Raw genomic sequence first — 26,716 nt, 5'->3', positions numbered from 1 at the left:
CACCGACAGCAAATAGCAAGCACACTTCTATACAGCGCCACTTACCGCAAACACCGACAGCAAATAGCAAGGATAATTCTATACAGCGCCACTTACCGCAACCACCGACAGCAAATAGCAAGGACACTTCTATACAGTGCCGCTTACCGCAACCACCGACAGCAAATAGCAAGGATACTTCTATACAGCGCCACTTACCGCAACCACCGACAGCAAATAGCAAGGATACTTCTACACAGCGCCACTTACCGCAACCACCGACAGCAAATAGCAAGGATAATTCTATACAGCGCCACTTACCGCAACAACCGACAGCAAATAGCAAGGACACTTCTATACAGCCACTTACTGCAAACACCGACAGCAAATAGCAAGGATACTTCTATACAGCGCCACTTACCGCAACCACCGACAGCAAATAGCAAGGATACTTCTATACAGCGCCACTTACCGCAACCACCGACAGCAAATAGCAAGGATACTTCTATACAGCGCCACTTACCGCAACCACCGACAGCAAATAGCAAGGATACTTCTGTTCAGTGGGAAGGAAGCGACCGTGGCCTTAATTAAGGTATAGCCCCAGCATTTGCCTGGTGTGAAAATGGATACCACGGAAAACCATCTTCAGGGCTGCCGACAGTGCGGTCGAACCCACTATCTCCCGGACGGAAGCTCACAGCTGCGCGCCCCAAACCGCACGGCCAACTCACCCGGAAATAATAATAATAATAATAATAATAATAATAATAATAATAATAATAATAATAATAATAATAATAATAATAATAATAATAATTTAGTAACATTTTGGGACCCCCAAAAAGTATAGATATTTGGATGAAGAGAAAAAATGAAGATCTCTACCTCAGTCTGGAGAAAATTACAGACACTTGTTAAAAGACGAAAACTACAATTTTAAGCACCTTCACAAAATGAACAACGACAGGTTAACTAAAAAGATTTTTGATTACATCTCCACATTAAAACACACCACCGGTTGGCTGGAAGAGATACGATGGGATATTCAAAGACTGAAGATCGCAAATGACATCATAAATAACAGGGTGGCCTTCCGGTGACTGATTACTTCTGCGGGGTTGTCTCTTTTGCAAATTCGACGTCAATCTCGGACAGTATTATCGGAGGATCAGAAGCAAGCGATCAGCCGATGTATGAAGAAGTTCTGGGAAGAAATGGAAAAGAAAAATACTGTACCTTAGTTTTGGGTTCCAAGCGGTCTATAATTGGGCATATTTTTAGCATATTTTTAAATAATAAAAATAATGATGATGATGATAATAATAATAATAATAATAATAATAATAATAATAATAATAATAATAATAATAATAAGTGCTTGTGCACGTGCACAGTGCATTCTGAAGCAAGAACTGGCCTTCTGGCCATTCATCCGAGACAGCGCCAGAATTCTTATTGTGTGCCGGGAAAGATCAATCAAGCAGACAACTTTTAACCTCTTGGTTTTGTGCGTTTAACTCTTGTCTATCATGGGAGTCACGAAACGTTTCTTAATCTAAGCAAGATCTCAAGAGCAGATGAGGCATGTTATTCCTTACGTTTCTTGAACAATTTGCTTAAGAATGCGCTCGTCGGGGCAAAGTCTCCACTGGAAGTGCAAATACATTATTATTATTATTATTATTATTATTATTATTATTATTATTATTATTATTATTATACAACGTTCTGTCCAACTAAGGAGCGCGATTTAACTTATTTATCAGATGAATTTGTTTTCTTCTATTACCAGAATCTCTTCATCCACTCGCTGTGTTTTTTCTTCCGTTCTTCCGTACATGCAGTGGTGGTTTTCATCTATGGGTTTTCAACAAAATTTTGTTTGTTCACCAACGTTCTATAGCTTGACCTGTTCCATATAATTTCACCTCTTAAGCTGATTTCTTGAAGGTCTTTTTCGATTTCGATTATCCAATTATTCTTCACTTTTAGTGAGGAGGCATAGTTAAATATCCTTCTGGTAAGCCTTTCATTGGACATTCTTCGAATATGGCCATAAAATTTAAGTCGTATTTTTCTAATACTGTCTGATATTTTCTCAGAATGCTTGTATAATTCAGGAGACCTCCTTTTCATCCACTCTCCTATGCATATTGAGACAAAGATTTTTCTAAAGATTTTCCATTCTTATTTTCTAAAGTTATAGTTAGTGATCTGCCTCCAATGGTCAAAATTTCTGATGCATATACTGCTTCAGACTTAATTGCAGTGTTTTATAATGTTTCATTTTAGTGTTCAGTGTGCAGGTTCCGTGTGACTCTATAAGCTTTTATAATTTAGAAGAAATTCTCTCTCTTTACTTCATGAATTCATCCGGATGGTTGGATGATTTGAAATTATTTACCTGAGGGATTTTGCCAAACTGAGTAACCAGATGTTCTTTGTCTAAGTATCGAGGAGATCCCTTTATGTTTAGAATTTCCTCATATGAGATTTGGAGTCCAGTTTTAGATCCAATTGCATGAAGCTTTTCCAGAGACTGAATTGCTTCTTGTATTATTATTATTATTATTATTATTATTATTATTATTATTATTATTATTATTATTATTATTATTATTATTATTGTTACGGGGCTACCCATGGATCAGCAGAGGTGAAAGAAGGTGCCGGGATGAATGGGTCTAACTACAAAGTCAAAGTTAATTTAAAATTTTAACAAAGGTTATATTTTCTTGAAACAACAAAATTTAAACAAGTTAGTGAAATAACAATGACATAGCAATTTAGAAACGAGACTTAGAAAGATTCAAGACTTCAGAATTTTAACACACTTGGGCTATAAGCCCCTAGTTTTACAATTTTGAGCTCCTAGCTCACCTTTATAAAAGATTACAATTTTACACAAAGGGCAGAAATCCCCTAATACATGGAGCACTTGCTCCCAATTTTCAATATCAAGCCTCCCAGAGGCATTCTTACAATACACGAAAAGAGCTGACGCTCTCTCAGTTCTCAAGCCTATTCCAGGCAACACAGTATGAAAATCCAATAATCACTGGCCTTACAAGGCACTACTTACAAAAGCCATCTTATTACACAGAGGTATCTAGTACCCAACCTACGGGGCCTTAGTGAAAAAAGAACAAGTTCAATAAGTTATACTTCTCACACGATTTTTTCTATTTTTTCAGTAGTCGATGAATGCAAGGTTCTCATACATTTCTTCACAAAGTAATTCCAATTTTTTTTCTCGGTATACTGACAGTTCGTGACCTTAGATATCTGTCCATCTATACGAACGGCTTCCATTGATCTCGTAATAAATTCTTTTGGGTTTTCTAGAAGTCTCTATTTGTATAACGAATCATAAAGCGTTAAGTGAAAAATTGTGGTGAGTGGCCCTCCGGAGAGGCCTGGTTCAGGTTCTCTCTCTCTCTCTCTCTCTCTCTCTGTGTGTGTGTGTGTGTGTGTGTGTGTGTGTGTGATGGTGATAATAGTGAGGTAAGGAGAGGGTGAAACCTGTTCCTGTCGAATAACACCTAGGGGTTTGTTCGGGGCTGAACGTCCCCATCTCACAGACGAATCACTATCAACAACGTCATAAGCCCTCACTCCGTATCACTGCGTAGAGGTCTGGAATTGAACCCAAGCTTTTGGCACGCGTTCTACTAATTAGAGATTGTGTGCCACCACCTCTCCTAACTTGCCGGCCAACGTTCTGATGGTGAAATATTTTCCACCAACGGGAGTGGTAATGATGGTGGTGGTGGTGGTGGTGGTGGTGGTGGTGGTGATTATTGTTTCAAGAGGAAGTACAACTAGGCAACCATTCTCTATATAACACTAATCACAGAGAAATACTGGAAGAATTCCGACGTTTCGAAAATTGAAGGTATCGGCCAAAGGAAGCCTGCGGCCAAAGAAGGGCCTCACAAGGGCGTGAAGAAGAAAGACTTCCTAACCCTCGGTGCCCAATAGCGTCAGGGTCGGAAGAGAACAAGAGTTGACCAAGGGAGGTCGGATAGGATAGATGAAAGTGAGAAGACTAGCACAAGTAAGTGGACCCAATGCCAGGACTCATCTAATGGGCCCCGTGGTCGCCAACGGACGCTCCTAAGTTGAGAGCTCTTGGGGTCCCTTTTAGTTGACTCTTACGACAGGCATTGACTACCAGCCCCACCCACAGCGGGTTCCACCAACGGGACTCGAACCAGCTGACCATGTTGTCAGACCTTTAAGATTTGCCTTAACGACTATAGCCACCAGGCGAACTTATTGTGGTGATGGTTTTTGTTTAGGAGAAAACAACACTATTTACAGTCTTTCATAACCTCAGCCTTAGGATATAAAGAGGAAGAGATTCAACCCTTCAACGAAAGAAACGGACCGTTAAAGGAAAGGGGCAAGGTAGGTGTGAGAATGACAAATTCCCAGGGTTTTAAACCGTTAGGGTGAAAGAGAAAGTGTATTTTTTTGTAAAACTGTTCCAGTTAACAATAACCGTGAAACCAATATGTAAATAAAATGGACAGACACATTAAAATGTAGGAACTAAAATCTATTCTTATGATCTCTCCAAGATACTTAAAATGAATGCAACGTTTTATATTTCTTTATTGGGTGTCAAGAAATGCGGTGGTATTATGTCAGCCAGACATCATTACTCCAGTTCTTTTCAAAGGAAACCGTGAGACCTGTTGTTTCAGCTAATTTTTGTAATGTAATGTTTTAAACTCGATATAGGTCACAGAACAGGTGGTAAAGGAAATCAAAGTGGAATTTAGAAAAGTAATCACAATCCGAGAAGAGGATATTAAAACTGAGATTTGCCGATTATATTGTTATTCCATCTGAGTCTGCAAAAGATCTGCAGAAAATGCTGAATGGTATGAGTACAGTCTTGAAGAAGTACGATATGAAAATAAATAAATAAATAAATAAATAAATAAATAAATAAATAAATAAATAAAGCAAAGAAGTGCAGCCGAACAAATTCAGGTGATGTAGGAAATTTCAGATTACGAAGGAAGTCTTGGAAGGAAGTAGTAGATGAATACTGTTACTTGGGTAGTAGAACAACTATTTATGGCAGAAGTAGGAAAAACATAAAATGCCGAATAGCACAAGCAAGGAAGGCCTCTCTTAAGAAATGTGGTCACTTCGAACATTGATATAGGAATTAGACCGATGTTTTTGAAGACTTTTGTCTGGAGCGTGGCATTGTATGGAAGTGAAACATAGACGATAAGGAGCTCAGAAAGAAAGAGAATAGAATATTTTGAAATGTGGCGGTGGTGGTGGTGATTATTGTTTTAATCCATACACTAATCAGAGGGAAAAATCTAAGAGGTCCGACACTTCGAAAAATGAAGATATCGGCCAAAGAAAGACGAGGGCCACGAAGGGCGTGACTCCCTAGGCCTCGGAACCTAATACTGTCGGGGTGAGAAAAGAACAAGAGTTGACTAAGCGAGGTCGGATAGGATAGATGAAAGTGGGGAGCCTGGCACACGTAAGTGGAAGCAATGCCAGGACTCAGCTAAGGACCATGTAGTCGCCAACCCACGCCCCCAAGATAAGAGCCTCTGGGGTTCCTTTTAGTCGCCTCTTACGATAGGCAAGGGATACGATGGGTGTTATTCTACCACACCCACCCACAGGAGATTTTTGAAATGTGGTGTTACAGAAGAATGCTGAAGGTGAGATGGGTAGATCGAATCACGAATGAAGAAATACTGAATCGAATTGCTGAGAGGAGAACGATCTGGCGAAATTTGACCAGAAGAAGAGACAAAATGATAGGACATGTGTAAAGACACCCAGGACTTGTTCAGATGGTTTTTGAGGGAAGAGGAGCCGGTAAGAAGGGCAGAGTGGTAGTGGTGGTGGTGATTATTGTTTTAAGAGGAAGTACAACTAGGCAACCATCCTCTATTAACACTAATCAGAGAGAAAAAATGGAAGGAATCTGACACTTCGAAAAATGAAGGCATCGGCCAAAAGGAAGAGAAGGGCCACGAAGTGCGTGAAAATGAAATACTCCCTAGGCCTCGCAACCTAATACTGTCAGGGTTGTAAAAGAACAAGAGTTGACCAAGCGAGGTCGGATAAGATAGATGAAAGTGAAGAGCCTGGCACAAGTAAGTGGAAGTAATGCCAAGACCCAGCTCAGGGCCCCGTGGCCACAACCCACGCTCCCAAGTTAAGAGTCCCTAGGGCCCTATCGTCGCCTCTTACAACAGGCAGGTGATACCGTGTGTGTTATTCTACCGTCTCCACCCACAGGGGGTGAAGGGCAGGAGTAGACCAAGCTATGATTACGACGAACAGATTGGAGTAGTGGTGGTGGTGATCATTGTTTTGAGAGGCAGTACAACTGGGTAAGCATCCTCTATTAACACTAACAGTAATAAGTTATTGGCTCCAGGTCCCATTAACTACTTTTACGGTTTTCGGAGACGCCGAGGTGCCAGAATTTAGTCCCGCAGGAGCTCTTTTACGCACGAGTAACTCTGTCAGCGAGGATCGAACCTGCCAAGTTGGAGTCAGAAGGCCAGCGCATCTATTAACACTATTCAGAGAGAGAGAAGTGAAGGGGTCCTTTTCTTCGAAAAATGAAGGTATTGACCAAAAGGAAGAGAAGGGCCACGAAGGGCGTGAAATTGAAAGACTCTCTAGGCCTAGAATGCTCTTCAATACCGTCGGGGTAGGAAATGAACAAGAGTTGACCAAGAGAGGTCGGATAGGATAGATGAAAGTGAGGGGCTTGAGATCAATGCCAGGACTCAGGTAAGGGCTCCGTAGAAGCCAGCCCACGCTCCTAAGTCAAGAATCTTGGGGCCCCTTTTAGTTGCCTCATACGACAGGTAGGGGATACTGTGGATGCGGATCCCCCTCGGGGGGGTGTGCGACACGGCTCCTTCCCCATTAGGGTGTAACGAAAGTGGCGTAAGAAGAAGATTACCACCAAAATGTTGGGTAGGAGACTCTGAGTAAGGATCCCCCTGTGGGTTGGGGAGGTAGAACAACACCCACGGTATCCCCTGCCTGTCGTAAGAGGCGACTAAAAGAGGCCTCAGAGGATCTCAACTTGGGAGCGTGGTTTAGCGACCACGGGACTCTTAGCTGAGTCCTGGCATTGCTTCCACTTACTTGTGCCAGGTTCTTACTTAAATCTACTCTATCCGACCTCCTTTGGTCAACTTTTGTTCTTTTCCGACCCCGACGGTATTAGAGCCCTCGAGACCTGGGGAGTCTTTCATTTTCACGCCCTTCGTGGCCCTTGTCATTCTTTGGTCGATACCTTCATATATCGAAGTATCGAATCCCTTTCATTTTTTCTCTGTGATTAGTGTTATATAGGGGGTGGTTGCCCAGTTGTACTTCTTCTTAAAACAATAACCACCACCTCTGACGAAAGATTTTTCGTTTCCCGCCAAACTTGATTTGATTTTGGTGATAATCTGTCTGTGATATATGCCTCTGCTTGCTACTGGAGATGAGAAGCCGGGACCGGGACCAGCAGGTAGTCCAGGGCCTCAGGAGTTCAGTGAACGCGTAATGAAGTGGTTTTCTCTCTCACTTTCTTGGTTGCCGAGATGAAGATGTCTGTATCGTGTTGGCAGCTCAAGGCCGGCTACAATAGGCCCCGCCTCCACCTCACTAAAATAATGGGTAGCAAAGCAAGCTCCCCCTCTCTCACCTCACAGCAGGCCATGTTTAATGACTCGTCCATGATAGCAGGGGGGTTTCAGCCAACAGCTGTCCAACGGAGCCAAAAAATTAATGTTTTTTCCACCGCCAATTTCCTCAAAAGGTGCAATGTGGGACGTGTTCACGATCTCCGACAGGTTCATTAAGTGGTTACGTTTCAGACGGGATCCACACTTCCAGTGTTCCATATGCTGCAGAGTGATGATATTGTGAACCCCACTTACCCATCAGAGCTACCCTCACATCAGGCATGTGTCAAGCTCAGCCTGGGGCAGCCGAAACACCGGCACATTTTCGACAAAGGATTTTAGGCTAACGACTAGTGACCGTCTGCGAGCAGAAAAGTACAAAACATTACTCGATTTTTTTAAAAAATACGTTTCATTTACATTAATATTATTTTGTATATTACCTTCAGTATAATAATTATACATTTTATATGCATTATATTTAATAAATAAATAAATAAATAAATAAAAAGTAGCGCATGGTTGTTTCTATTGTCGATTTATTTATTAGAATATATCGTCAATACCTACTACCACTGTTGCTAAACAGTGCCCAATAATAATAATAATAATAATAATAATAATAATAATAATAATAATAATAATAATAATAATAATAATAATAATAATAATAAACTGATCGAAAGTGAACAAGAAAAAAGTCATTGAGATGAATTACAGATACCTGAGAAGTATTTTATACAATTACAATTACATTTTACTTTTTAAACAAGTAAACAGTAATAATACAATTCCTTTGCAGAACGCTAGTCCTAAAGCACTGATATTTTCTTTTTAAGCTTTAGGCTGTAACAATACCAAAGTTTGCAAGGAAAATATATTATTAATTTTTGTGTATTTTTTTATAGAGACATCAATTGGCTATCGTCACTAGGTGAGACTACGTGAGATGGTATAGAAATATCCTTGACGTACATTGGATCATTATTTTCTCTGTTATATCTGTTTTCTTGGGAAGCCTTTGCGGCTCAGACGGCAGCGCGTCGGCTTCTTACCGCTGGATATCGTGATTCAAATCCCGGTCCCTCCATGTGAGATTTGTGCTGGACAAAGCGGAGGCGGGACTGATTATTCTCCGGGTACTCTGGTTTTCCCTGTCATCCTTCATTCCAGAAACACTCTCCATTATCATTTCATAGCATTTATCAGTCATTAATGATCACCTTGGGATGGTGGTGGTGGTGGTGGTGGTGGTAGTGGTGGTGGTGGTGGTGATTATTGTTTTAAGAGGAAGTACAACTAGGCAACCATCCTCTATATAACACTAATCAGAAGGAAAAAAAGGAAGGGGTCCGACACTTCGAAAAATGAAGATATCGGTCAAAGAAAGACAAAGGCCACGAAGGGCGTGAAAATGAAAGACTCCCTAGCCCTCGCAAACCTAATAGCGTCGGGGTCGGAAAAGAACAAGAGTTGACCAAGGGAGGTCGGATAGGATAGATGAAAGTGAGGAGCCTTGCAAAGTAAGTGGAAGCAATGCCAGGACTCAGCTAAGGGCCCCGTGGTCGCCAACCCACGCTCCACATTTCAGAGACCCTGGGGCCCCTTTTAGTAGCCTCTTACGACAGGCAGGAAATACCGTGGGTGTTATTCTACCGCCCCCACCCACAGGGGGATCACCTTGGGAGTGGCGACCCCATTGCAATAATTATTTTTTCTTTTGCTAGTGGCTTCACGTCGCACCGACACAGATAGGTCTTATGGCAACGATGGGATAGGAAAGGTCTAGGAGTTGGAAAGAAGCGGCTGTGGCCTTAATTAAGGTACAGACCCAGTATTTGCCTGGTGTGAAAATGGGAAACCACGGAAAACCATCTTCAGGGCTGCCAACCGTGGGATTCGAACCAACTATCTCCCGGATGCAAGCTCACAGCCGCGCGCCCCTAACCGCATGGCCAACTCGCCCGGTCATTGTAATAATGGCCTATATATGGTTCATTCATTACATCCCTGACCCTGTCAAAGACTGGATAACAGGTTGTAGGTTTTCATTGTTATCTGTTTTCTTCTTTCCATTCTTCTTCTTTGTCTTTATTTTTATTGCTTTTATGTTTTATTTCTTTTTCTTACATATGTATTATAAGTGGTGTGTTAAAAGAAGTCCTACTGCCTGTGTACTTTCAAAGAGACAAATAAATAAATAAATAAATAAATAAATAAATAAATAAATAAATAAATAAATAAATAAATAAATAAATAAATAAATAAATAAATAAATAAATAAATAAATAAATAAATAAATAAATAAATAAAATATGATAGCTTGGAAGTTGCAGTCAGTTTTTTAGTTAATGACTTGTAGCGTTTCAAATAATTAGCCATTTACTTTACAATAATAATAATAATAATAATAATAATAATAATAATAATAATAATATTGGTTTTAGGTCCCATTAACTACTTTTGGCGGTTTTCGGAGACGCCTAGTGTGTCGGAATTGTATCCCGCAAGAGCTCTTTTACGTGCCAGTAAATCTACAGACACAAGGCTGACATATTTGAACACGTTCAAGTACCACCGACCTGAGCCAGGATCGAACCTGCCACGTTGGAGTCAGAAGGCCAGCACCTCAACCGTCTGAGCCACTCAGCCCGGCATTTACTTTACAAATACAATAATTAATACTTAGAATTCCCATCACAAAGCCTCGAGCTTTTTGGAGGGGAAGTACATCTTCGCATTTGCTGATAAGACGCCCTACGGGAGCACGTGAAAACTACCTTTGTTTAATTTTAAGAATATCGTTGGAAAAAGGATGATGTCTGAAAGTGCTGGAGAGGTAAGAAAATACCTCATCCAAAACTGGTGAAGCTACTGGTTCTGCTGTAGTAGAACTGAAAAGAGAGAAAAAAAAACCTTCCTTATCATTTCTGCTTCCAGCAATGTATATCAGTACTAGAAGGTAACGATTACTGGACACAGACAGTAACAATTATACTTTTAGTTCTTCTGCGCGAATGGGTCACTTACGAACACGCGGAATCAACATTTGCTGAGCTTTTTTCCTTGTCCAGTAGTTCTTCATTTTCGTCGATTGTTTTAACTTCTGTTCCTCCGCCCAGGTACGTAGTGTAGTTTTTTCTCATCTTCCTCAAATCCCTTGTGTGAACAATTTCACATTTCTATCCTGCAGATTTTTTTTCCAAGTTGCTTTACGTCGCACTGACGTAGATAAGTATTATGGCAACAATGGGGCACGAAGGGGCTAGGAGTGGGAAGGAAGCGGCCGTGGCCTTACTTAAGGTACAGCCTGGTGTGGAAATGGGAAACCAAGGAAAACCATCTTCAGGGCTGCCGACAGTGGGGTTCGAACCCACTATCTCCCGAATACTGGACTCTGGCCGCACTTAAGCGACTGCAGCTATCGAGCTCGGTATCCTGCACATTTAGTGATCCTAATTCAGTGAGGTACTTCTCTACTTGCTTATACCATTTTGATCTCGTTCGTTTGATTTGCAAAAATTTGTGTATTCGATAAGTAAGTCTGTTGTTATTCATTCTTTCCAAATGGCTTAAAAATGGAATTCGTTGCAGTCCCATTTTATCAGTACGTTTAGATATTTGTAAATATATTTCCGAGTTGGATTTTTTTCGGAGGTAACGTATTCCCTGTTTTTTTAATTCTGGGCCCTAAGATTGTTCTCATGCGGTTTTCCTTTCTTTAATCTCTTAGTGTTCCTTTTAGTTCATGAAGTCAAATTTGCTAAGAACGTAATCGTTGCAAGTAATGTGATTATTTTTACTCGATTACTTCCCATTTCTGTAGACAGACTTCCGTAGCTGGGCCTGGCAATTTTCGGGTGTTTACATGACAGATTTTTCCACTGCTTCGTCAGACTTGACAGATAAGGCAGTCTTTCTTCTTTTCTCTTGTTTGAATTTAGAATGTTGCGGCTTGTAGAGCTGTGAAAGGGAACTGACGACGGTACCTTGTCTCAGTGTGAGAAATTGTCAAATACAGTAGTCAGTTGACTAGCGATGAAGAAAGCATGAAAGGAAATGCCAATTCTGGTGAGAGAACAGTGACAGGTTTCGCTATGGAGTATATTGAGCTCCGGTTTCCAACAGTCCTGAACTGGGTGTCGTCAAGGTCGACTATCCATTGTTCCACTTGCAGGATTGTAGTTCAAATTCAGCCGTGAGAATATGCGTTCGGTATTGTACTAAAATAGTCTCGAACAGGAATTGATAATGAACTCTTCAGGTCATGGTCACAGTAGAATTTGTAGCGTGGGCAGAGAATCACAGTTGTGCCGTTCACCATTGGCGAATACCAGAAATATCTCACATGTGAACATTGTAGGCTACTTTAAATAGACTTTCAGCTTATTACGTCGTTGCTGAGTATAAAACAAAAATGGCTAAACGGTCAACGGCAGAAACCGAACCCACAACCCCTTCAGGTTTCGCGTCCGACATCTACCACTGAGGATTGCGAAGATGCTTAGTTAATCCACAGAGGCTGATCGACCGCGTAAGTCTACAACACGCAGTCAAATTTCTTAAAGTTATTTTGTTCTTCTACGTACTTTTACATATTTTCCAAAGGCATTTCAATGAATATTTGCTGCATAGTGACCTATATCCTTAACTTTTCACAGCAGTTGCCAACAGGAACCTGTAAATTACGAGCTGTTCAATGTCAGTTGTTTCGAATGATGTTCACAGATTGCTGAGAGTACTTTCTTTTCTGATTTGATGTAATATTTACTATCTTGAATAGTTTATTAAACTTCCACTACTTTAGTTGTCAAATACTCTCCCAAGAATATATGCATTAGTACTACTTATTGAAGTATGGTATCTGAATGTGGAAGATATCTTTAAACGTATTACCCACCTGCAAAATTTACGCTTGAAAAAACGGAAGCATGAGAGTGAAAATATTTGTGTTGAGATTTGAACTGTTGTGGCATGGGCGGGGATCTATTTAAAAATGTAGTCAAATTAAACCTTTTTTACTAACTACGTGAAATAAAGATTGATTCTATTGTAGCAGTTCGTGCTGGAGTCTTGAAGACTCATTGATTTCACAACTATGGCCACTCTTCTTCAATTCTTGGAAATGGATAAGATTATCGTGGCACGGACAAAAACGAGAGCATCCACCTCTTTGAGCTCCCTCTTAACATGTCATCAACTTCAGTTAATCAAAGTATATTCAAAGGAATATTTAAAATAAGGTGCCTGTGACTTCGATGCATAAAACAGCAATCATCATTACCATCTGAAACTAGAAAAATATTCCTCAGACGTCGTGTCTTTCTGGTGGTTAATGAGCAGAGTTACCGATTATGCTCTATTCTCACAGGGTTTTACTTCTACAGGATCTGGTGTTTTAGAAAATTGATGACAAATGCCTTCTCGTTTGAACTCAAACCCAAAAGGTAGCAAAACAATTATACGAAAAACAAAATTTATCCTACAGAATTTTGGGAAACTCAAATTATTCATATTTCTATAGATCATGTCCTAGAGATTGTAGAGAGAAGACATGAGATGGAAAAGTATTTTCATGTAGTTTGGGCGTTTGTACATAAGTAAAGGAGGCTGGGTTTTACATAGTCGATGAGCTTTGTTTCCTCACACGTGTTAAATGTGCTCGTAAATTGTGACGTGCTAAGCCCCAGCCCCAGCTAACAGCTAATCTTTATGATCTAGAAAATCGGATTAGTCAAGCTGTGCTATCCAATTACTGTGTCAGGTTGTTCAGTGCGTGGGAAGTCCACAGCAAGAATGTGATTTGAATATTTGTTCATATTACAACACTGGTCCTGCGTATGACATATTACTTGAGGTACCTTCTGAATAGGAGATTTTTTTAAAATTTGTTTTTGTCGTCATTAAGTCTTCCTTCCCGACCCGTCCATCTTTTAAGGATCGTAACTATACAGCATTAGCAAAGGAGCATTCTGACGACAGTGTGATGGTGGTGATTGATGTTTGACGGGACAAAAGAACTGAATTATCAGCGCCTCTTAACACTAATTATAGGAGAACAACCTGTTTTGTACATTCTGTGAACTATGTCGATGACCATTTTTGTGGGATATAACTTCTCGTATAGATTATCCTCCTATTCGGAAGGTGTTGATTTCCGCAGGATTCAACGATAACTTTTCCTGTAGGTACGGTTTTCCATTAGCAGCTGATATTATGCATGTGTGAATCAAACGTCGTGTGACACTTTTAACGATACCAACAACATTGTGCTTTCACCACTTCGAAGAAGTTACACTGTTTTTAGCGCATGTCAGCCAATGGTACTAGGAGTCTTAAAATCTCGAAAACACCCTAAATTGACACCCAAACAGGGCTTATCATATTGATGATTACATTTTAAGAATGTTTTATCCACAGATTAACAAATATTTAAAGTTTGAAGTATCAATAATTCTTTAGAAATAATAACTGATAGTAATTTTTTTTGTTCATAAACAACAGTACAACAGTAAATAAACAGTAAATAAATACATGTAGAGTTATAAAGGACTTTTTTCTTCTTTGCTTGGCACTTGGATTGACACACACATTTTAAAGTCTCGTGATTGGAGACCAGCAGATTAGAGTTACCGGGATGACTCCCTTATTCTTTGCAACTTCGCTTTTTTTTAAATATATAAATAATATCACCGCAATGAAGCTAAGCTTCTGAAATAGCTATTGCTAATTCTGAAGCATGTTTCCATGCTTTTTATTTCGAATGAAACGTCCTCGTTCGAGGACATCCGATCCAAGGTCACATATTTATTGTGACTCTTCGTGGAATATACAGTATGTGTCAATGCGTGAAAGAAATAGGAAGCTCATTCATATTCAGAGTTATTCATATTCTCCAGCATTTAGAAGAAAATCCTCTGGAGTGTTTCGTCTGTGAAATTACAATAACTAAAATGGTTAATTAACCTTTGTTATGAGAAAATTACAGTTAATTAACGTAACATCCGAGGTGCGATTTCTAGCCTATGTCGCCCAGTGTTTTAATCAATAAGGGCCTAATATCCACAATTGAGGGCAGTTACAACTCAGGCCTTCCAGTACAGCATTTCACCTCGAGTGTTACCTAATATTCATAAAATTACTATAAAATAGCAACATTTTAATATTATCTTTCAAATAGTTCACAATTACGTCTTAAACATTTGCATTGATGTTTTCCTCGGCCAGCCATCTCGACGGATGTTCACGGCCTTTTAGACCAGGCCTGTCCAACGCGGCGCCAGCAGTATACATTTTTTAGCGCCCTCCAAATGTAGATTTCATTTCATCAACTTAACCCATAGTTAAACGTTTAGGATTATTTTTGAGCGTACAACTAATCGTTATCAATTATTTTTTTCTCTGGCATTCCAACAATTGTGATCCTCCTCTTTCTGTTCATAGTTTTAGCTGCACTCATTTCACAGACCACACCCTCTGATAGTTCAGAATATTCTCTCAGGTGTTGCGTGCTTTAGGAGTACAGTACACCGTGTAGCTGTGACAGCTCTGTACATTTTAATCGTTGCTTCCTGTTGAGTGCCAGGTGTTGTACAGAAAGGCTGAGGGATGAAGTCAGTATATCGACACTTGGTATTTACCTTTCAGAACACCTTCCATGAAGCGATCGAATTGTGAATGTTTTATCAATCCTTCCTTTTCAACATTCTTTCAAAGCATCTGCTGTGGAACAGATAATTTCAGGGAGTTCTCAGTTGAATTCGGATTGTATTGTCATAAGAGGCAGTGTGCTACTGTAGTTATCCATAAGTGTTTAAAATATCCAGTCATTATTAGCCTGCATGTTTTATATTATTATTATTATTATTATTATTATTATTATTATTATTATTATTATTATTATTATTATTATTATTATTGTCCGACTCGTTGGCTGAACGGTCAGCGTACTGGCCTTCGGTTCAGAGGGCCCCGGGTTCGATTCCCGGCCGGGTCGGGGATTTTAACCTTAAGTGGTTAATTCCAATGGCACGGGGGCTGGGAGTATGTGTTGTCTTCATCATCATTTCATCCTCATCATGACGCGCAGGTCGCCTACGGGTGTCAACTAGAAAGACCTGCACCTGGCGAGCCGAACCCGTTCTGGGATATCCCGGCACTAAAAAAAGCCATACATTTCATTATTATTATTATTATTATTATTATTATTATTATTATTATTATTATTATTATTATTGTAATTATCGAACGGCGCCCGCAGTTCCACATCCAAAGGTCAGATTGGCCCCAGTACATGAAAAGGTTGGACAGCTCTGTTCTAGACTCATACCCTTGTTTCTGCGGAGCAGTTCAAAATATCACAGCTAGGTGGCAGCCGGGAGTGTCCTCGGTTCAGTCTCAATTCAGTAAAAGCATTCAGTAACTTACGTTAAAAGCCTATTTTTTTAAAAGTCAGTATCCTCAATTGAGGACAAAAGGCTCCAGGAGGTTAATAAACAACAATCATAAATATTATTAACCGTCACCAAGGTGACACATTTAATTTCAGTTTTCACCGTATGTCACTAAAGTTCCTTACTTTTTTCAGGCGGCCGTGGTGCTACCATTACTAGTGGCGCTCTCGACGGCATCGGTGACTGTCGGAAGAAACGAGCTACAGAACAACTCGGGCGCTGCGACGGACTGGTGGGCTGGCGCCGTAGAGGAAGACGCTATTCGCTCCCTGCCGCTGGACGGCGAGGGCGGTCTGTGGTCCAGCTCGTTCGTGCCGCCACCTCCACGACCAGAATTCCTGGACGATCACGCCACGCCGGACGGGCTCACCACCTGTGATCTCTGTACCTGGGCTTGGCATGACCGCGGAGGGCTCTTCCCTGGAGACGCCTCCAAAGGTTCGTTATTTATTTGTGCTCTGAGAATTAATATATCTTATCTTGGACTGATCCTCTTGTCTTGAGAGGGGATCGCCAGACCCACAATTAACCAAGAATACAACAAAATATCACGAGCCAGGTGCTTCCTCTTCAGATTCAAACAGTGTTTAGATAGTCTTCTGGTGCCATCTCTCCATAGAGCGTTCGCGACCATCATGGGGTATTTTTTCCTATTTTCTGTCCAGCTCCATGGCTAAATGGTTAGTGTGCTGACCTTTGGTCACAGGGGTCCCGAGTTCGATTCCCGGAAGGGTCGAGAATTTTAACCATCATTGGTTCATTTCGCTGGCACGGGGGCTGGGTGTATGTGTCGTCTTCATCATTTCATCCTCATCACGACGCGCAGATCGCTTATGGGCGTCAAATCGAAAGACCTGCACCTGGCGAGCCGAACATGTCCTCGGACACTCCCAGCACTAAAAGCCATACACCATTTCATTTTTCCTATTTTCTGTTTCCCGTATCAAGATTGCCGTGTCGTCGTATATCAGTGGCGTTTCTGTCAGGGTGATAAAATATATCCGCCAATCTGTTATGTCCAGAGATTAACAAGGAGCCATTTTGATGCAAATGGCTAGAGCCCTGCACAGTTGCGGATATCTGAGAAGTTGATGTCTTGGCGAACGCAAACTGTATGGCAGTGCGGATAATTTTGCTGATGATTTCTAAATAATGATGTTTACTGATTTTCACTCAGGTATATACTACTCTATAAATCTCCACAAGTCAGTCTTTCATACAATTCATGCAGTTACTCGTATTTTTGCTTGTGGTGAGGCGATCCTTAACATTGGTGTGGGAGAATGGCGATATATAAAGAGCCTTGAGTCCAATAACCCGTAAATCTGACCCAAGCCTAACTGGCTCTTGCCGGGAATTAGTGAAAGGAAGAAACAAAGTTTCCGAAAGAGAACCGCACAATACGTCGGTAGTTGTCGCAAGAGGAAATCCGTCATAAACCTGGCACTGCAGGGGGTCTGGTGCCAGATATCAGGCCTATTGTGTTATGTTAACAGATCTATCCGTTTCAATACCTTGGATGTAATATAGGCCTAACTTAGTTAAATAGTTGCAATATTCAGATAATATTTTGTATATCCGCGCAGGGCTCTACAAATGACCACTACAAAGAAGCATGGAGGGTGAACACCGCCTTCAATTTGGAAGAGAAACAGTTCTACACCTGATTTTAATCTACCGAGAAAAACTTGGACTGCTCTTAACAGGATTCGGACCAATAATGCAATCTGTGCTGAATCTCATTATAAGTGGGGCAATTTTTTTTTTTTTCCGTCGCACTAAGACGTCGAAGGTTTTCGGTGAAGCAAGGATGGAAAGGGCTAGAATTGAGAAGGAAGCGTCCGTGAGCTTAATTAAGGTATGTCCCCAGCATTTACCTGATAAAAATGGGTGACCATGGAAAACCATCTTCAGGGCTGTCGGTAGTGAGATTCGCTCGGTGGGACAATATTTAAATCTACACAGTACGACTCTGAGATACTCCCATACGGACTTTTTAGCACAAATGTCTACTGGCAAAAACTGGAGCCGCTATTCAGCACATTAGTTCTGAGGCCGTAAGCCACCTCCCTGTCATGTGATGACAATGTAAAATTGTTTTAAGAGGAAGCACAACTAGGCAACCATCCTCTATACAACACTAATCAGAGGGAAAAAATGGAAGGGATCGAAAAATGAATGTATTGGCCAAAGAAAGATATGGGTCGCCAAGGGCGTAAAAAATGAAAGACTCCCTAGGCCTCCATACGTAATAGCGCATGAAGGTATTGGCCAAAGAGATAAGGGTCGCCAAGGGCCTAAAACAAATAGACTCCCTAGGCTCCACGCGTAATAGCGTCGGGGTCGGAAAAGAACAAGAGCTGACTAAGGGAGATCGGGTAGGATAGATGAAAGTGATGAGCCTGACCTGAGTGAGTGGAATCAAAGCCAGTACTCAGCCAAGGACCCCGTGGTCACAATCCACGCTCCCAAGTTAGGAGCCTCTCAGGCCCCTGTTAGTTGCCTCTTACGACAAGCAGGGGATACCATGGGTGTTATTCTACCACCCCAACCCACACGGGATTATAGTTCAACTCAACGGTGAAGCCATTTTGAAATAATGAATCACGTGAGAAGCTAAGCAACTTTGGACGTGGACACCATTTGAACGGGAAGCTCGCAAGAAAAGAACAGGTTCCCCTATGGTAAGTAAAATCTGGCTCAGGATACCTGGTCAGTGGCCTCCGGGCTAGTTGGGGTAATGACGTGATCGCCAAACGTCCAGGTCTTATGGTGACGATGGGATAGGAAAGGATTGGGAGTGGGAAGAAAGAGACCGTGGCCTTAATAAAGGTACAGCCACGGCAATTGCCTGATGTGAAAATGGGAAACCACGGAAAACCATATTCAGGGATGCCGACAGTGGGGCTCGCACCCACTATCTCTCGAATGCAAGCTGTGACCCTAGCCACTTGCTCGATAGCAAGGATTAAATTGGTTAATGACAAAATGAAATGTGAATGATAAACTCAGTGACGAATGGCTGAATAAATTAACTACAACCCTCAGCAGTCCTATGAGCACGCTTAGCACTCTCAACAATACAACTGTAGCCTCCCCACGCTTTCCGTAGAATGGCGCGCACATTCTTCACCTGGTCTGTTAGCAAACGAATAACGACTTTACACGAATGATAACGAACATGGCCCCACATGGCCCCACGTGGCCCCTTCTTACGTGCGAAATGAGTAGCCTATTCGTTAGCGAAGGCTACCACAGAAAAAAAAACTGAATTTTCTCGAAAACCGTTACAGTTACCAAGAAAATGAATATGACGTTTCCTGTAGAAAATGTAATTTCATTGCCACATGGTGCACTTCATTTTTCGATAAGGCCGACCATTACCCATTATTTTCGTTGATGTAGGGGAAAAATTGCCAAAATTTGGGACATGACCCTGTAAAATCCCCCACTAGTTCGAAACAGAGAAAGACATCAAAATCGAAAGTATCCCTTACGTGACTCGGGATTTCAAGCCATATCCGTACCAAATTTCAGCTCAATCGGCCCTTTAGTTTTCGAGCCTATCGGGAACAAACAAACAAGCAGACATACACCATCTGAGTTTTATTAATACTCGTAGTATAGATTATGCTTGCCACATCCCTCCTCAACATTTGTCGTATTTGTTGTAAAAACATCTCATCGTCACCGCCAAATTAGAAGAGGACTGCTCACCCGTCATATACAAGTGTTGAAGATTGGCCTTCGGGTTACTATCCTGGTAACACCAGAATTTATTAAGATATTACACCTACCTCTTTCAGGAATCATTGCCGTTTTGACGTGAGGTCGCTAGTGGAGTGTTTACATTTGATTTGTGCAAGCTAAAGGACGATGAGGGGACTAAGGTAAGAAAGAGCTGTATTCGCCTACAATGAAGAGTCAACCGGCACAGGACATAAAATAATTATATTTTTTCTTGTACTCATAAGGTTATTCGCTTTAAATGCAGACAGTCTGAAATTATATGTAAACTTATAGAATGTTCAAAATGCAATCAGCAATAATTCTTACTCATTCCTTTCCAAATTCTCAAAATTTCACTTTCGTTCCAGGGAAATTAATTTTCTCCTTCACTACATTACGTAATCTCTGCACAGCAGGAATGATCTACGACTTGTCAAATTCATCCAGACAAAAGTAAGTCCTTCGACTTACCGAGATATCAAAGTCAACACACCATTGTCTCACAAGTTGTGCTGGAATGCTGTCATTAAAAAATCTATTCAGAGGTCTGTCGCCTTTAAGCGCTCCAAAATGTCTGCCAACTGTTTGAGAATCGAACCCTCAACTCTAAGCATGGAGATAAACGTCTTATTTACAGTCTGTCTTGAAACAACCGTGGAAGTTCGTGGAATTGAGAAAAGGAAACACGCTTTTGGGCCACTTCATCGTTACGTAGTGAATGTTAGTTTGGGAATCAAAAGAATTGCATATTAATATGGTAATAAAATTCAAGCGGTGGCGGTAGCCGCTCCACATAATTTAATGAGATGAGCATTCTTAATAGATGATGACTCAATTAAAAGGAAGCTTGAAATGTATGGTATTATTTCGCTAAGTACAATGTACATACGTCGCGTGCGATGGTTATTTTATCATTCTCCAACTCCTCCCAAAAGCACTTGTGAATAACGGGTGAGCAATCCTCTTCTAATTTGACGGTGCAGTCTAATAATGGCGGTCGGCTCTCTCCTCAAGGGGATATTTGGAGAAGAGAAATTCTTAGTCGGGCTGTATAAAACGTATAATTTGAGTTGCAAGGTAATACCTCTCCGTGTTGCCTGTCCTGTCCGCTAAGGTTTAAGGCGTCCCAAGACACGGCTGGCCTCTTGCAGCTGCGCTGAAAGCGATCTAGACAAACAGGAGGGTGAGCTTGATGTCATGATGGATACTAAGGTGCTGAAGGTGGAGACATTGAAAGATTAAATCAACAGAATCAGCCCTTTCTGCTCTAATTGTTGGCGAGAGGTAAGTTTCGTAGTGGTGGTGGTGATTATTGTTTTAAGAGAAAGTACAACTAGGTAACTATCTCGTCGAGGAATATAAATATTGGCATAAGAAATGGATGAGTCGTGAACAGAGCGCGTATTTTGATGACATAATAAATGCTCATAAAATGACCTATAAAATGTCAAAATGACTTAACATTAGCAAGTAAATATGAAGGATAATATACTCATTGATTCATGCTCTCAAGTCTTCACCTTATTGATCTTCTCTATCTTCTACGGCTCGGTTCAGCTCATTTTTCCTTCCGATATCCTCCAGATACTTTATATCCAACTTTGACCCCTCCCTTTCTTCCCCTAGCTTTGTCTTGGCATAGCTTCCATTTACTTATGCCAGGCTTCTAACCTTCATCTATCCTATCCGACCTCCCTTGGTCAAATCTTGTTCTTTCCCGACCCGGACGATATTAGAGCATTCGAGGCCTAGGGAGTCTTCAGTTTTCGCACCCTTCGAAGCCCTTGTCTTTCTTCGACCGATACTTTAATTTTATCGAAGTGTCAGACCCCTTCCATTTTTCTCTCTGATTGCTGTTCATAAAGGATGGCTGTCCAGTATAGAAAATGGTACTAGTGTATTCTATCAGTCGTCCCATATGACGGGCAAATACGACAGCTATGAATGAACAAGTGGCAATACTGATAGAACGCAATATTTAATGAACTAACAAGTACAATTGCATTACATTCCTTCAATGTAGTCTCCCGCAAAGTCTGTTACCTTTTGCCAAATACAGGGAAGCCGTCGGGGACCGTCGGCAAGGCGTCCCTGCTGATGACAGAGATGGAGCGCCCTACTGCGCGGTGTACAAATGCCACGTCAGAAAATCGGCGGCCTTGGAGGGGTTACTTCAACCACAGTCTAATATATGTTAGACTGTGTTTCAACTTCGGAAACAGGTCGAAGTCACAAGGACTCGTGTCTAATGAGTACAGAGGGCGTTCCAGGACCTCCCAATGCCACCGTTGCAATACGAGCTTCATATTGTTTGCGACATGCAACGCAGTATGGAGATCGTCTCGCAGTAACGTGGACGTTTGCACAGCATAGCCGGACGCAGATGTCGCTCAAGAAATCGGCAATAGTAGTCACTGTTGACGGTTTGTCCCTCAGGCACAGCATGCGTAAGAATAACCCCCTCGTAGTTGTATGCCACAATCAGCATAAGCTTCACCCAACCGGGTTTTTGTCGGAATGTCTGTGGACGTGGCGAACCTGGGTGACGCCATTCCTTCGATTGACGCTTTAATTCAGGCTCGCAGGCTCGTGCCCATGCCTCATCCATGGCGACAATACGCTGCAGAAATGCGTCTCCTTCGTTGCGGTATCTCTCCAGGTGGATGCCAGCCAGTGCATACCAGTGCCTTTTTTGTACGTCGGGACGCAATATTCCTCATGTTAAGGTATTTCGTCAGTATGTGCCACACTGTTTGATGACTGAGACCAACCTCTACCGATAATTCCTGTAGAGTCCATCGATGGTCTACGGAAACGAAACCACTCACGATGTCAATCTGATCTTGACGGCCGATCAATACGGTGCCAATCCGCAGTCTCATTCCGACCCATCGTGCAACCGTCCTATACGGTAACGCATTCTCGCCACAGGCTTCACGTAATCCTCGATAACATTCTGAGGCATTTTTGCCATGGGCAACTTCGATTTTAATCCACGAACGCTGCTCACCTTTTGAAAACATGCTTTAGAGTGGTGAAATCGACACTCTTCATTTCAACGCCACACAGCAACAACACTCCAAACTGGATGCCCGTCAACTGCACTCTACACATCGACAACAGCGCCACCCGACCGCTAACATATCCTATTTGCGCATGCCCGATCTCCTGCGAGTGTCTGGACTACGTAGCCACTACTTTATTTACAGCCCTCGTATTATACTTCATGCAGTTCCTTGTTTATGTTATTGAATATTGATTATAAATCAGCTAAATATTTTTATATGTTTTAATATAATTTTAATAATAACTGTTATAATTTTTACGTCGCGCTAACTAATTTTTGATAGGTTTTGATGGAATTTTGTTTCCAAGGAGTTATTTTACGTGTCAGTAAATCTACCGAAACGAGGCTGACGTATTTGAGTACTTTCAAATACCACCGAACTGAACCAGGATCGAAGCTGCCAAGTTGGAGTTAGAAGGCCAGCGCCTCAACCGTCCGAGCTACTCAGCCCGGCTTTATGTATTTTTAGTACAGTGAGTTTCTCTCATCGGTCGGCCGGCGGGCTTGCCTGCTTGCCTGCTTGCCGTTGACTCATCACTCGGCGGCATAGCTGCAAGCACGCTACTTCTCTCACTTTGTCCGAGCACGACATATCACAATTAAGACTATGAAAATAAGCACGTGCCTTATGACAGGTGATAATGGAAATGTTCTCCTTTTACATCCACACATTTTTGGCATCGTATTAGGAAACTCCGATTCACACGCATTATAGTTATATAGTTAGTCTTAAATAACTGAGGCTATTTCTCTCCTGGTATGTTCTTTCAGTTCTTCTAACGTGTGGGGCTGTCTTGTATGCCCTATTTTTTAAGTTCCCCCGTAAATAAAAGTCGCAGACAGTAAAAACCCGATCTTCATAAAATATGTCCTCAGTGAAGCTTAATGTGTCTAGCTGTATGCGCGGTGGCAGAGTCTTGCTGGAAATATTCTTTTCGACAGTGAAATGCAGTCAGTGTTCGTCAAAAAATGGTTTGAGTTAATTATCCCTGTATCTTGTGCATTACTTGTGCTCTAAAAAATTGATCCTATTATTCTGCACCCATTCGCTGCGCACCATACTCGGATTCGTCCATAATACAGAGGAATTTCATGTATGCGGTGAGAGTTTTCTGCACGTCGTATATTCCACATTACTGGGAGCCTTTTTTAAAGCCCAAAATATTTGAATTCTTTCTCTGGCAGCCTGTCTTCTTTCCCCTGTCCATCCCTTTCTGTTCGTCATGGAAGCCTCTGAAGCTGTCGATCACTGATCTATATTTTGTTCGGTTTAGGATGACTTCCCGATTTAATCCAGACTGCTCGATATCTGTTTTTACCTCTATGAAACATTTGTCAGAAACTGTAGGTTAAAATTTAAGTGTTTTAAAAATCTGTTTTGTCAGCCTTTTCTCATCCGTTCTAAACAGATCTCCATAACATTTAAGTCTTCTTTTCTTCATTGACTCAATCAATCTTTCGCTTTGCTGGTATCTCTCTTCCTCGTAACTTATGCTGTACATCCACGATTTTTGGACTCCATTATCTTGCGGAGGATCTGTCTCTCAAATTTCTCGGCTTCTCTTAATCCTGACATTCCTGTCATTCGGAAGTATTCACTAGCAAACAGACACACTGTTTTAATCACTGCGTTGTAGTGCCTTAGTTTAGCTCGCCTTGAGATGGCTTTCCTCTTGTGCAAAGCATGAGTCCTGCGAAAAGTAACGTCCATCTTCTCTCGCCTGGTGTAGTTGACTAGTTTTCAGCTGTACGATTTCTCCGATGTAGGCTACTTGAAGCTGTCAACTCTTTCTACCTTACCATGCTCTTTTTAGGCGTATATTCTAATTTTTCTGCGATTTCGTTTGCTCTCTCTCTCTCGTTAAGCACACCTTTTTTTACCCTTCGCTTCTTATCAGGTAAAGAACCGTTCCTCTCAATTCATTTACGAGTTTCCACATGGTATCTCTATGTGGAGAGTGTATACCTGGAAACTGTGTTATGAATCATTTAACGACTTCCCTGCAAGAATGTTTTATCATACGTAAATATCCTTTCCTGAACTGTGTACACATGTGGAGGCATTATGAGAATTATGCCCCCGAGTGAGTTGGGCGTGCGGTTAGCGTCGTCGCGCAACTGTGAGCTTTCATTCGGGAAATAGTGGGTTCGAATCCCACTGTCGGCAGACCTGAAGATGATTTTCCGTGGTTTCTCATTTTCACACCAGGCATATGATGGGGCTATACCTTAAGGCTACGACCGCTTCCTTCCCTGTCCTGTCGCATTCCTATTCCATCGTCGCCATAAGACCTGTCTGTGTCCGTGCGACGTAAAGCAAATTGTAAAAGAAAAAATAATTATACCCGCAACTAACATTTTATAACTCGATAAAAAATGAAGCGATAGATCGACACTTGTTAAACGTTCTAAGCACAGAGCACAAAAGAGAAAGTGAGGGAATTGCCATGCTTGTTGCTTTCGCGAGGAGGCGGGAGTGATGGGTAGAGCCCGGATTATATGTAATTACATATTCTGTTCCCATATATGTAAGTACAAGAAAAGCTAAAATGTCGGCGAATCACACTAAAAGATTCATTATTCCAGGAGTTTAAAGTTACACATTTGTACATATTTCCATGCATAATAAATATCTTGATAAATATTACATATTTTAAATATTTTGAAGGATGTAGCGCATTTGAAAGTAAACACAATTAATTTTGTACTAATTGTACAGCGATTTAAGTTTTTTAATTAAACACTCGAAAATAGTTTAGAAAGCTTGTACGTCTCTAACATCTAAAACTAATTTAATTTTTTAAAATGAGGTAATCTGTCAAAGAATCGCACCCCCTTACCTATGTTGACGGTGCAAGTCTTGGGTGTCTCGAGCTGTGTCTATCAATCTTCCCTTGCACATACTTTGTCTCATTGTTCTCCTATCAGATTTCTTTTGTGATCCCTTCGCCAGTCCTCGGTTTAATGCCAGATGTCAACAGCGGCCTTTCTCTTTCTTTCTTTCTTTCTTTCTTTCTTTCTTTCTTTCTTTCCTTCTTTCTTTCTTTCTTTTTTTCTTTCTTTCGTTCGTTCTTCTTTGGTTATTGCCCATGATTCTCTTTCATAAAGGGCTGCACTCCATACAAAAGTCTTCAGAAACATTTTTCTAATAAGTATATTATTGTTTTCGATGAGATCAAATTTCTTCTCTCGTAATAAGGACCTTCCTTGCTTGAGCAAGTCTAAATTACATATTTCTTCGCCGTGCAATTTGAAATACGCGCCAGTGACTTCATGTAAAGTTGAAAGGTCTTCATATATACGAGTAAGGACATCCTAACAGACAGACGGCATTCAATGACCGCAAAAAATTTGGAAAAGTATTTAGTTATTAATTGTGCCTCCAGATGAAAATTAGAGGTTGAATAACCTGTGGAGTTTTAAATTTTTGCTTCCTTTTCTATGTACAAGAATACATCAAATAAAGCTTAAATATTAAGTTACATATATTTTATTTATTACATATTTAACTACATATTTTGTCAATTTTAGCTACATATTTATGTTCATATTTCTCATTTTAATATTACGTATAATCCGGGCTCTAGTGATGAGTCAACCGCAGGTTGGGAGGCCCCGCGTGTCCACCGGCCGACCGACGAGAGAAACTCAATGTTTAAAACAAATGTTTTAGATAATACAGATTTTGGACAAACACAATTCATATGAATACGCTTTTAGTTTACTTAAATACGAAAAACCTATATCGTTATACAGGGCGGGTAAAATCAAACTGGCCCGGAAAATACAGGGTCTTTATT

The 26,716-nt window shown here is 41.1% G+C and overlaps 2 protein-coding genes across 2 annotated transcripts in view; one reads left to right on the top strand and one right to left on the bottom strand.

The window, feature by feature from the left end:
• LOC136884016 (L-lactate dehydrogenase) overlaps positions 1 to 26,716 on the bottom strand; it is a 425,048-nt gene that overhangs the window by 388,001 nt on the left and 10,331 nt on the right. The window lies entirely within an intron of this gene.
• Positions 7,462 to 26,716, top strand: part of LOC136884017 (uncharacterized) — a 44,640-nt gene continuing 25,385 nt past the window's right edge. The window contains exons 1-2 of the mRNA XM_067156017.2: positions 7,462 to 7,542; positions 16,255 to 16,558. Coding sequence (XP_067012118.2) covers positions 7,462 to 7,542; positions 16,255 to 16,558 — 385 coding nt within the window. The remainder of the gene's footprint in view (positions 7,543 to 16,254; positions 16,559 to 26,716) is intronic.

The sequence above is a fragment of the Anabrus simplex genome, chromosome 12 (assembly GCF_040414725.1).
Source record: "Anabrus simplex isolate iqAnaSimp1 chromosome 12, ASM4041472v1, whole genome shotgun sequence".
NCBI lineage: Eukaryota > Metazoa > Arthropoda > Insecta > Orthoptera > Tettigoniidae > Anabrus > Anabrus simplex.
Note: the sequence above shows the minus strand (reverse complement) of the source record. Positions and strands in the feature narration are given on the sequence as shown.